The 13199-nt window shown below is 42.4% G+C and overlaps 2 protein-coding genes across 2 annotated transcripts in view; both read left to right on the forward strand.

Moving 5' to 3' along the window:
* LOC143955509 (uncharacterized) overlaps positions 1 to 1884 on the forward strand; it is a 92450-nt gene extending 90566 nt beyond the window's left edge. Inside the window, 1 exon segment of the mRNA XM_077465543.1 lies at positions 172 to 1884. Coding sequence (XP_077321669.1) covers positions 172 to 1667 — 1496 coding nt within the window. The 3' untranslated portion in view covers positions 1668 to 1884.
* A 3840-nt stretch (positions 1885 to 5724) lies between these two features.
* Positions 5725 to 13199, forward strand: part of LOC143955510 (uncharacterized) — an 80460-nt gene continuing 72985 nt past the window's right edge. Inside the window, 4 exon segments of the mRNA XM_077465544.1 lie at positions 5725 to 5782; positions 9568 to 9687; positions 11061 to 11213; positions 11302 to 11425. Of these exon segments, the coding sequence (XP_077321670.1) occupies positions 9592 to 9687; positions 11061 to 11213; positions 11302 to 11425 (373 nt within the window). The 5' untranslated portion in view covers positions 5725 to 5782; positions 9568 to 9591.

The raw sequence follows: 13199 nt of genomic DNA on the forward strand, positions 1-13199 counted from the left end.
AGAAAGCTCTATTTGTGGGGAAAAAATGATAAAAATTTCATTTGGGTGCAGCGTAGCACGACCGCGCAATTGTCATTCGAAGTGCGACAGCGCAGAAGGCTCAAAATTGGTCTGGGCAGGAAGGTGTGTAAGTGCCCGGTATTGAAGTGGTTATAAAATGTGTTTTTCCAGCAGGTGGTCCTTGTGTCCGGAACATCTCTGAGGAACATCTTGTGTCATCTCCAGGCCGTGACTCAAAGTCTAATGACATCGCTCAACGCTTTCCGGGAGGAAATGTCATTACTGAAGACCTACCGAGATCAACGGATCCCTCCAATCCTCCGGAGTCCTCTGATGTATCTCCAGAGACACGTCCTTCAAACCCCAAGGAATCTTCCCCAAGCCAAGAAGGACTTCCCACGGGAGAGCGTTTATTGTCATGTTCGGTGTGTGGGAAATCCTTCACTAAAAACCGAAACCTTCTTCGACACCAGAGAGTCCACATGGGCGAGCGTCCCCATTCGTGTTCCGAGTGCGGGAAATGTTTCATAGACAAACCAAGGCTAATTCGGCACCAAAGAAGTCACACGGGTGAGCGTCCCTATTCGTGTTCAGAGTGCGGAAAATGCTTCACCGAGAAAGGAGACCTTCTTAGACACCAGAGGATTCACACGGGTGAGCGTCCCTTTTCGTGTCCAGAGTGCGGGAAAGGTTTTACTCGGAAAAGAAGCCTTGTTACGCACAAGAAAATTCACTCCGGGGAGCATCCCTATTCGTGTCCAGAGTGTGGGAAATGTTACATTCAGAAAGGAGACTTTCTTAAACATCAGAAAAGTCACACTAGTAAGGGTCTTCATTCGTGTCCGGAGTGTGGGAAATGTTTCACGCTCAAAAAAAACCTTCTTACGCACCAGAAAATTCACACGGGTGAGCGTCCCTTTTCCTGCCCCGAGTGCGGGAAATGTTTTATTCAGAAGGCAAGCCTTCTTACACACCAGAGATATCACACAGGTGTACGCCCTTTCTCCTGTTCAGAGTGCGGGAAATGTTTCACTGAGAGAGGAAGCCTTCTTAGACACGAGAGAATTCACACGGGTGAACATCCCCATTCGTGTTCAGAGTGTGGGAAAGGTTTCAAGATGAAAGCAGAGCTTCTAAAGCATCAGAAAAGCCACACTGGTGAACATCCCTATTCTTGCCCAGAGTGCGGGAAATGTTTCCTCGAGAAGGGAGAACTTCTTAAACATCAGCGAAGTCACACTGGCGAGGGTCCCTATTCATGTTCAGAGTGTGGAAAATGTTTCACTCTCAAAGGAAACCTTCACACACACCAGAGAATTCACACTGGTGAGCGTCCCTATTCGTGTCCGGAGTGCGGGAATTGCTTCAGTCAGAAAGCGAGCCTTCTTAGACATCAGAGATATCACACGGGTGAACGTCCCTATCCGTGTTTGGAGTGTGGGAAATGTTTCACTGAGAAAATAAGCCTTGTTAGACACCAGAGAACTCACACAGGTGAACGTCCCTAATGATGTTCACGGTGTGGGAAATGTTTCACTGAAAGAGCCAGACTTCTGAAACACCAGAGACATACACACAGGCTAAAATGGCAAGGAGAACGCAAACCCTTCCTAACAGTCATGGTAGGTATGTACTCCCTGGAACACTGGAGACATAGGTATAGATAAATTTTGTAACCCCTTGAGCCTCACATTATCCAGAATGATGGCCTCAAGTAGTGCAATAATGTATGCCATAAAGCACCAGAGGTGTGGCACGAATACTAAAGTTTTGGGGCAACAAATGGGCAACCATAACAATACATGGGAAAACAAATAGGCAACCATAATAATACTTGTGGCAACAAATGGGCAACCATAACAGTACTTAGGGCAACAAATGAGCAACCATAACAATACATAGGGCAAAAAATGGGCAACCATATGTATTGTTATGGTTGCCCATTTGTTGCCCCATGTATTTTTATGGTTGCCTATTTGTTCCCCTGTGTATTGTTATGGTTTCCTATTTGTTGCTATATGTATTGTTATGGTTGCCCATTTGTTGCCCCATACTCTGTTATGGTTTCCCATTTGTTACCCCATGTATTGTTATGGTTGCCGATATGTTGTCCCATGTACTGATATGGTTGCCCATTTTTTTCCCTATCAGTACATGGGGCAACAAATGGGCAGCCATAACAATACATAGGGCAAAAAATGGGCAACCAAATGTGTTGTTATGGTTGGCCATTTGTTGCCCCATGTATTTTTATGGTTGCCCATTTGTTGCCCCATACTCTGTTATGGTTTCCCATTTGTTCCCCAAAGTATTGTTATGGTTGCCCATATGTTTCCTATCGGTACATGGGGCAGCAAATGGGCAACCATAACAATACATGGGGCAACAAATGAGCTGCCTTAACAATACAAAAGGAAACAAATGGGCAACCATAACAATACTTGGGGCAACAAATGGGCAACAGTAACAATACTTGGGACAACAAATGGGCAACCATAACAGTATTTGGGGCAACAAATGGGCAACCATAACAGTACGTGTGGCAACAAATGGACAACCATAACAATACTTGTGGTAACAAATGGGCAACCATAACAATATTTGGGGCAACAAGTGGGCAGCCATAACAATACATATAGCAACAAATAGGGAACCATAACAATACATGGGGCAACAAATGAGCTGCCTTAACAATACAAAAGGAAACAAATGGGCAACCATAACAATACTTGGGGCAACAAATGGGCAACCATAACAGTATTTGGAGCAACAAATGGGCAACCATAACAGTACTTTTGGCAACAAATGGACAACCATAACAATACTTGTGGTAACAAATGGGCAACCATAACAATATTTGGGGCAACAAATGGGCAGCCATAACAATACTTGGGGCAACAAATGGGCCACCATAACAATACATAGAGCAACAAATGGGAAATAATAAAAATACATAGGACAACAAATGAGCACCCATAACAGTACTTGGGGCAACAAGTGGGCAATTATAACACTACAAGGACAAGCCTATAAATACCCAGACATCAAACAAAGGCATGGCAAAACATATTTATGACCTGTAGAGAAACATCCAGTCCAACCCATATTTAGGTTTTCTCAATGGACCTCTTTTAAGTAGCTATTGGCTGTTGCATGTCATTGCTAGAAGCTGGCTTTTCATTGGTCTAGATAATGTATAATTAATAATAAATGTAAAATATTTTTTAACTTATTTACACCAGATTTGATTTCAAAGCTCCATTTTATTGTGTGTTCATTTGTTATGCTGATTTTCTAAAATAAAGAAGAATTTCAAAGTCATTATTTTTGTCTTCTTCAGAGGTCATCATAATCATTGGTTTAAATCGGAGTTCTGCCTAAAAAAAAAAAATAAGGACACTTACCTGTCCTGTGTCAGGGTGCCGGCTATGTTGTCACTCGAAGCCGACTCGTCACCTCGGCTCCGGGTGGAGATGCTGGCATTGATAGTAAGGGAATCGGGAAGTGAAGCCTTACGGCTTCTCAGCCTGGTTCCCTGCTGCGAATTCTGAGTCGTCCCTGCTGTCTTCTGGGACTTGTGTGTCTCCCAGAAGACATCGGGTGGGACGGAGGAGAGGCCCAGACATGGCGTAGATTACTGCAGCGATATTTGGTCAGAAGTGGGAGAAAATATCAGAATTAGACAGGTATCTGCTCCCCCCCCCCCCCCCGAAAGCTACCAAATGTGACACCAGAGGGGGGGGGAGAAATCCGGACAGCGAAAGTTACATTTTCGGGTGGAACTCCGCTTTAAAAAGAGTATATAGGTGTCAGGTTGTCAAATTGGGACATAACGTTTTTTTAATTTTCCCTTTTATATTTGTGATCTGTGGAGAGGGGTGCATTGTATTGGTGGTCAGTTGAAGGAATGTCCTTTACATGATGGGCCATGGGAAGATAGTCCTTCACATTCATGTTTACAGCAAAGAACGTCCTCTTACAATGGAGGCCAGTGAGAAGAATGTCCCTTACATTGGTGATCAATAAGAAGAATGTTCCTTCCATTGGTGGTCAGTGGGAAGAATGCTTCTTACATTGGTGGCCCGTGAGAAGAATGCTTCTTACATTGGTGGCCCGTGAGAAGAATGCTTCTTACATTGGTGGCCCGTGAGAAGAATGCTTCTTACATTGGTGGCCCGTGAGAAGAATGCTGCTTACATTGGTGGCCCGTGAGAAGAATGGTGCTTACATTGGTGGCCAGTGAGAAGGATTCTCCTTACATTGGGAAGAATGTCCCTTGTATTGGATGTCATTGAGAAGAATATCCCTTACGTTGGAGGTCATTTGGAAGAATGTCCCCCATGTTGGAGGTCATTGAGAAGAAATATCCCTTACGTTGGAGGTCATTGGGAAGAATGTCCCTTACATTGGAAGTCATTGGGAAGAATGTCCCTTAGATTGGAGGTCATTGAGAATAATATCCCTTACGTTGGAAGTCATTGGGAAGAATGTCCCTTACATTGGAGGTCATTGAGAAGAATATCCCCTACGTTGGAGGTCATTGGGAAGAATGTCCCTTACGTTGGAGGTCATTGAGAAGAAATATCACTTACGTTGGAGGTCATTGGGAAGAATGTCCCTTACATTGGAGGTTATTGAGAAGAATATCCCGTACGTTGGAGGTCATTGGAAAGAATGTCCCTTACATTGGAGGTCATTGGGAAGAATTTCTCTTACATTGGAGGTCATTGAGAATAATATCCCTTATGTTGGAGGTCATTGGGAAGAATACCCCTTACATTGGAGGTCATTGAGAAGAATATCCCTTACGTTGGAAGTCATTGGGAAGAATGTCCCTTATATTGGTGGTCATTGGGAAGAATGTCCCTTATATTGGTGGTCATTGGGAAGAATGTCCCTTATATTGGTGGTCATTGGGAAGAATGTCCCTTATATTGGTGGTCATTGGGAAGAATGTCCCTTATATTGGTGGTCATTGGGAAGAATGTCCCTTATATTGGTGGTCATTGGGAAGAATGTCTCTTATATTAGAGGTGCAACAATATCTTCGGGAATATGAATCTTGGCTTAGTACTGGAAGCCGTTTATAAATTTCAAGATTCAGTAAGCCGAAGTGGGAAAATGTGTACAAAAGATGAAGATTACAAAAAAGACAAAGCTGGATGATGGACAGGCCCTTGCAACAGAAGGTCTGGGTGATCCTGAAGGGCCCACGTAGAGTCTGCCAGGAGTCTGAGTACCATATCCTCCTGGGCTCATTCGGTGCAATGAGAATGCCTGGAAGATCCTTCATCTTGACCCTGTGAAGTAGATAACGGAGAAGCTGTAGAAGAGGAAAGGGGTAAATCAGTTTAAACTTATCCTACATAGTCACCAGAGTGTCCACGGCGAAGACTTGAGGGTCTCTTGACCTGGCAATAAACTTGCCCAGTTGAATCAGAACTTTTGGCTCTAGGTAGGTGTATGAGGATACTGATTTGAGCTTTAAAGAAGAACAGAATACCATTTGTCAATATATATTATTGTTGGTTTCATTTTAACTGAAGTATATTGTATGTGTGTCATCAGATATGTGCAACATAATGGAGGAATGAATAACAGGGCAGCAGGCAAAATATTAAAACATAACGTAGGATGCAGTTATTCAAATAACCACGAGGGGGCGATATCATATAAATTGCATGGACCAAACAGAGAGGAAGTGATGTAAGGTAAAAACAGGAAGTTGCGAGTGAAAGGCCAAGGAAGTACGTAGGAGACGTCACTGGATTACACAAAAAAGGTAATAAGATATTTTCTATTTACACCCAGCAACCCCCGTCATGTCCGTCCTCTTCCTCCATAGTCACTGCAACGTCTTTTATTGCCAACATCCACTACTACAGACATATCACATCCTGTAAATTGGAGTTATAATATAATATGGCGTATAAGGAGACTACAAAAAGGAAATGTCATTTGAATTCCCATACGTCCAGTTGAAGCTATGTGATGCCACGTTGCGAAACGCGTTGACGTTTGTGTGGATAGTAGGCGCCCTTCTGGGCATGAATCAAAGTATTAGCAGTTTGGATCGGAAATATGGAATATCTGAATGAATGACCATCTGAACAGATACCTGGTTGAAAGGCCTTTGGTGCAGCTGATTGCAAAAGACCCTGGAGTGGATTCAGCATAACAGAGGTGGTGAGACTTGGATGTTATAAAACAAGTGGTGAAAGATCCTACACACATTTATTGGACTTTTGATCGACTAAAATCGTTTGTGGAGAAAGATTGCATCCAAGTATTCAGCTTGTTTGATGAACTGCCTGAGAATCTCATATATATATACTGACACAGCAAATCAGAGTGAAATCCCCAGGGTATGGTAAGCCAGTGTGTCTGAGAACCATTCATTTTTGGTGCAAGGCATTTTTTATGGAATTGCTGGATATATGGAACTTTAAAACAGTCACAGTATTATAGGAAAGTCTGACATGTGTGACAAATAGTGCACTTTAAATACGACTGAGTTTGAATATAATCAATTCACTGCCACTGATTGTTACATTTTCAGTATTGACTGTCATTTATGCCGCTGCTTGCAAAAGGCTAAAAGTGAAGATGAAGGCTTCAACATGACAGTTTTAGGTTTACTAAACTCAGCTGCAAGTGATTAAAAAAGGAGACTCAGAGCTATAATAATTGACTGAACTGAGAGATCTTCATGAGACTTTTATAATCACAAGCCAGTGATTTTCCTATTTCTATTAAAGAGAATTGCAATGTAGATTTAATGGAGGTACTAGTGAGAGATCAGGACTGGTGATTGCTCATAATTATTTCCATCACCAATTACTGCTACCTTGATGACCATACATGTGCAGATCTCTGAGAGATTTTTATCTCATGCTTCCTAATAGAAGCGTAATATTGGAACCGCTGAATATATGGAACTTTCAGTCACAGTATCATAGGAAAGCCGGACATGTGTGATAAATAGTGCACTTTATATATAACAGGAGTTTCAATTCACTGCCATTGATTGTTACATTTTCAGTACTGCCTGTCATTTATGCCACTGTTTACAAAAGGATGAAAGTGAAGACTTCAGGTTTGCTACACTTTTGCAATAAGTGATGAAGTAGAAGGAGACTCAGAGTCATAATAAATTGATTGCACTAACTGAGAAATCTTCATGAGACTGTTATAATCACGAACCTGAGATATCCCTATTTTCAACCAAAGAGAATTGTTATGTAGGTTAAATGGAGGTACTAATGAGAAATTAGGACCGTTGTCTGGTCATAATTATCCCCATTTCCAAACACTGCTACTTTGATGACCATACATGTGCAGATTTCCGAGAGATTTTTATCTCATGCTTCTAAATAGAAGGACATTATTGGTACAATTTGATCATACTCGGTATATCTCCACATGTATGGCCATAGGAGGCGCCTCTATCTGTTTTATTGTTGTATGTATGAGTATGTTTGTCTGGTTTTGATTGTTGAAAGTCAGGGTGTATGAACTGTGCGGATAAGGATGATCTTTGGGTCATCTTTGGTTAATATTGTGTTAACATCTAGGATCGATTGATGCAATTCAATCAAGGTTTATTGTTTTATGTATAGAAAGAAATAAAAAATATTTTTGATATTAAATCAAATGTCCTATGTGTTCACCGAAACCTAAGGTAGCTACTTTTCTTTTCTCCTGGTGTTGGTACGCAAGTTAAAAGCGGGACACAACAGCAGGGGAAAAGTTTCTTTTCTTTCTTTTTTTCTGATAATATATGTGCCCAGGTACATCCTAAATATAGAACCATTTACCCAACTGTTCATCCAGAGCCTCTGGTTTATAGACCGGATACGTCCTAAATATAGAACCATTTATCCAACTGTCTATCCACACCCTCTGGTTTATAGACCAGATACATCCTAAATATAGAACCACTTATCCAACTGTCCATCCACAGCCTCTGGTTTATGGATCAGATACATCCTAAATATAGAACCATTTATCGAACTGTCCATCCAGAGCCTCTGGTTTATAGACCGGATACATCCTAAATATAGAACCATTTATCCAACTGTCCATCCAGAGCCTCTGGTTTATAGACCAGATACATCCTAAATATGGAACCATTTATCAAACTGTCCATCCAGAGCCTCTGGTTTATAGACCTGATATACCCTAAATATAGAGCCACTTATCCAACTGTCCATCCAGAGCTTCTGGTTTATAGACTCGATATACCCTAAATATAGAGCCACTTATCCAACTGTCCATCCAGAGCCTCTGGTTTATAGACCGGATACATCCTAAATGTAGAACCATTTATCCAACTGTCCATCCAGAGCCTCTGGTTTTTAGATCAGATACATCCTAAATATAGAACCATTTATCCAACTGTCCATCCAGAGCCTCTGGTTTATAGACCAGATACATCCTAAATATAGAAAAATGTATTCAACTGTCCATCCAGAGCCTCTGATTTATGGATCAGATACGTCCTAAATATAGAGCCATTTATCGAACTGTCCATCCAGAGCCTCTGGTTTATAGGCCAGATACATCCTAAATATAGAAACATTTATCCAACTGTCCATCCAGAGCCTCTGGTTTATGGATCAGATACATCCTAAATATAGAGCCATTTATCGAACTGTCCATCCAGAGCCTCTGGTTTATAGACCAGATACATCCTAAATATAGAACCATTTATCCAACTGTCCATCCACAGCCTCTGGTTTATAGACCAGATACATCCTAAATATGGAACCATTTATCAAACTGTCCATCCAGAGCCTCTGGTTTATAGACCGGATACACCCTAAATATAGAGCCACTTATCCAACTGTCCATCCAGAGCCTCTGGTTGATAGACCAGATACATCCTAAATATAGAACCATTTATCCAACTGTCCCTCCAGAACGTCTGGTTTATAGACCGGATACATCCTAAATATAGAACCATTTATCCAACTTCCATCCAGAGCCTCTGGTCTATAGTCCAGATCAAATAATACTTACACCTCACAGCTTGTGGAAGATTCTTGGTAAAAAAAAAATGTACCTCTTCCCCAAGATCTTGCAAGGCTTTCTTTTTAACAGATGAATGTAAGGTCGTACAATGCTTTTTCGGGATTAGGTGCATAAAGTCAAGTGCTTCAACTGGTTCATGCGCAGGATGATAGAACTCCAAGAGTTTGGGGGAAGGATCTCCCTGAAGGCACTGTTGATGTTGCTATATTCCATAAAAATATTATACCAGTTTGGGACTTCACCTTCATGTAAAATTGAAACGTACAATTTTTAGTCTCTGAAAAAAAGGGGCCATAGAACAGTTCCTGAAGTATTTAGATGATAAATTATGTAAGAAAATGTAACTTATCAACTGAAGAATAGCTTTCACTTTTTTTTTATTCTTAAACCACTGAAGACCACAGAGTAGGACTAAGAGGGCCATATGCAGCCCATAAAAGATAGGTTTGACATGTCTGATCTAAACCTTCTATCCAAACATATGATAAGGAGCTTTGGTTTAAGTAAACTTATACGTTTATTATTCGTTGGCAGAGAGAATTGTCCTGTTTAGGTCACATGACCAAATCAGTGAGGATGGAGAAAGACCAAAGCCAAGTGACTGAGAGGATACTAGACCTCAATATGGAGATCATCTACCTGCTGACCGGAGAGGTGAGGAGGATTCTGGGAGGTCACATGACATCACTCTTATCTCTATTAATAAAACACAGACCTGACCGGAGAGGTGAGGAGGATTCTGGGAGGTCACATGACATCACTCTTATCTCTATTAATAAAACACAGACCTGACGGGAGAGGTGAGGAGGATTCTGGGAGGTCACATGACATCACTCTTATCTCTATTCTTAAAACACAGACCTGACCGGAGAGGTGAGGAGGATTCTGGGAGGTCACATGACATCACTCTTATCTCTATGAATAAAACACAGCCCTGACCGGAGAGGTGAGGAGGATTCTGGGAGGTCACATGACATCACTCTTATCTCTATGAATAAAACACAGCCCTGACCGGAGAGGTGAGGATTCTGGGAGGTCATATGACATCACTCTTATCTCTATGAATAAAACACAGACCTGACCGGAGAGGTGAGGAGGATTCTGGGAGGTCACATGACATCACTCTTATCTCTATTAATAAAACACGGACCTGACCGGAGAAGTGAGGAGGATTCTGGGAGGTCACATGACATCACTCTTATCTCTATTAATAAAACACGGACCTGACCGGAGAAGTGAGGAGGATTCTGGGAGGTCACATGACATCACTCTTATCTCTATTAATAAAACACAGACCTGACCGGAGAGGTGAGGATTCTGGGAGGTCACATGACATCACTCTTATCTCTATGAATAAAACACAGCCCTGACCGGAGAGGTGAGGAGGATTCTGGGAGGTCACATGACATCACTCTTATCTCTATGAATAAAACACAGCCCTGACCGGAGAGGTGAGGATTCTGGGAGGTCACATGACATCACTCTTATCTCTATGAATAAAACACAGACCTGACCGGAGAGGTGAGGAGGATTCTGGGAGGTCACATGACATCACTCTTATCTCTATTAATAAAACACGGACCTGACCGGAGAAGTGAGGAGGATTCTGGGAGGTCACATGACATCACTCTTATCTCTATTAATAAAACACAGACCTGACCGGAGAGGTGAGGATTCTGGGAGGTCACATGACATCACTCTTATCTCTATTAATAAAACACGGACCTGACCGGAGAAGTGAGGAGGATTCTGGGAGGTCACATGACATCACTCTTATCTCTATTAATAAAACACAGACCTGACCGGAGAGGTGAGGAGGTTTCTGGGAGGTTGCATGAAATCACTCTTATCTCTATTAATAAAACACAGATCTGACCGTATCGGCGAGGCGGAATCTAGTAGGTCACATGACTTAGGTTATCTCTTTTATTTAACAACAAAAAAACTGAAGTCAGTTAGGAAGGATTCTGAGAGGGTCATATGACATCTGGGAAGTCGTTCATGATTTATTTTCTCCATTTGGTCAGGACTATAAAGTAGTGAAGAAAATGTCTGGTGATCCATTAGAACCCAACAGCTGTCTTCATGGGACATCTCCACTTCACTGCCTGACAACAGAGAGAAAAGAGAAGAAGATCCTAGAAGTCACCAAGAAGATGATGGAGCTGCTGACAGGAGAGGTGAGGAGGATTCTGGGAATCCTGGGACATTATCCAGTAACAGACAAGGGATGTGTCTGGATGGTGACTGTATCATTGTGTGTGTCAGGTTCCTATAAGGTGTCAGGATGTCACTGTCTATTTCTCCATGGAGGAGTGGGAGTATTTAGAAGGACACAAGGATCTCTACAAGGACGTCATGATGGACAATCAGCCGCCCCTCACATCACCGGGTAAGATGAAACTGAATTGTAAATGAAAATGGCAAATTACATTGAGAAGGTAATTCTAACTTACTAATTGTCCACCTCCATTAAGCTTAGTGATGGAGGAGGAGATACTGTACACCATATGAAAGGTCCATCTCCATTCCTCAATATAACGTCATGTTCCCAACAAATGAGGAGGAGATACTGTACACCATATGAAAGGTCCATCTCCATTCCTCAATATAACGTCATGTTCCCAACAAATGAGGAGGAGATACTGTACACCATATGAAAGGTCCATCTCCATTCCTCAATATAACGTCATGTTCCCAACAAATGAGGAGGAGATACTGTACACCATATGAAAGGTCCATCTCCATCCCTCTATATAACGTCATACTCCTAACAAATGAGGCGGAGATACTGTACACCATGTAAAAGGTCCATCTTCATTCCTCAATAGAACATAGACTTTATTGTAAAGGAGAGCCATACAGAGGGTCCACCTGGATCCCTCCCATCATCTGATAAACACATAGAAACAATGTATTCACAGAGTGTGGTGTTTTCCTACAGATGGATGGAACCCACCAGAGAGATGACCCCTTCCTCTGTATACCCAGCTAATGGTGGGGACCAAACTGTACGGTGGTTCACGTATTACCTGCTCTTAAGCATGCAATTAACTATTTTTAGGGCTGTTAGGCAAAAGGCAGTCTCTGGTTGTGTTGGATCATTAGCAGTGGAACAAAAACACAGCTGAATCCCCTCACCAGTACTGGTATACCGTGAAGCGTATACTGTTGTCCTGGGCACTTAGTGGTCTGCAGTCATCGGGGTCTTTAATCCTTGAATGCTTCTCTCTCTGGTGCGGGAAAAAACAGATCTGAGCAGCAGGTCTTGGCAGCATCACAGCTTGAAGCACAAGAGGCTCTCAGTGGCTCAGGTCCGTTCCAAGTACAGTTGTAGTGCAAAGTGGATTTACCTTTAGTAAATAACCCCCAATGTATTCACTCACTGTGTCTGTTTCCTACAAATGAATGGAACCCACCAGAGAGATGTCCCCTTCCTCTGTATACACAGCTAACGGTGGGGCCCAAACTGTACCGTGGTGCACGTGTTACCTGCTCTTTAGGTTTTAAGCATGCAATTAACAATTTTTAGTGCCGATAGGCAAAGGCAGTCTCTGGTTGTGTTGGTTCCTTAGCAGTGGAACAAAAACACAGCTGAATCCCCTCACCAGTACTGGTATACCATGAAGGCGTATACTGTTGTCCTGGGCACTTAGTGGTCTGGAGTCATTGGGTCTTTAATCCTTGGTTGCTTCTCTCTCTGGTGCAGGCACAAGCAGATCTGAGCAGCAGGTCTTGGCAGCATCACAGCTTGAAGCACAAGAGGCTCTCAGTGGCTCGGGTCCATTCCAAGTACACTTGTAGTGCAAAGTGGATTTACCTTTCGTAAATAACCCCCAATGTATTCACTCAGTGTGTGTGTTTCCTACAAATGGATGGAACCCACCAGAGAGATGTCCCCTTCCTCTGTATACACAGCTAACAGTGGGGCCCAAACTGTACCGTGGTGCACGTGTTACCTGCTCTTTAGGTTTTAAGCATGCAATTAACAATTTTTAGTGCCGATAGGCAAAGGCAGTCTCTGGTTGTGTTGGATCCTTAGCAGTGGAACAAAAACACAGCTGAATCCCCTTACCAGTACTGGTATACCGTGAAGGCGTATACTGTTGTCCTGGGCGCTTAGTGGTCTGGAGTCATTGGGGTCTTTAATCCTTGGTTGCTTCTCT

This window comes from Lithobates pipiens, unplaced genomic scaffold (assembly GCF_037356315.1).
Source record: "Lithobates pipiens isolate NorthernLeopardFrog02 unplaced genomic scaffold, aLitPip1_a1.2 Scaffold_35, whole genome shotgun sequence".
NCBI classification, from domain to species: domain Eukaryota; kingdom Metazoa; phylum Chordata; class Amphibia; order Anura; family Ranidae; genus Lithobates; species Lithobates pipiens.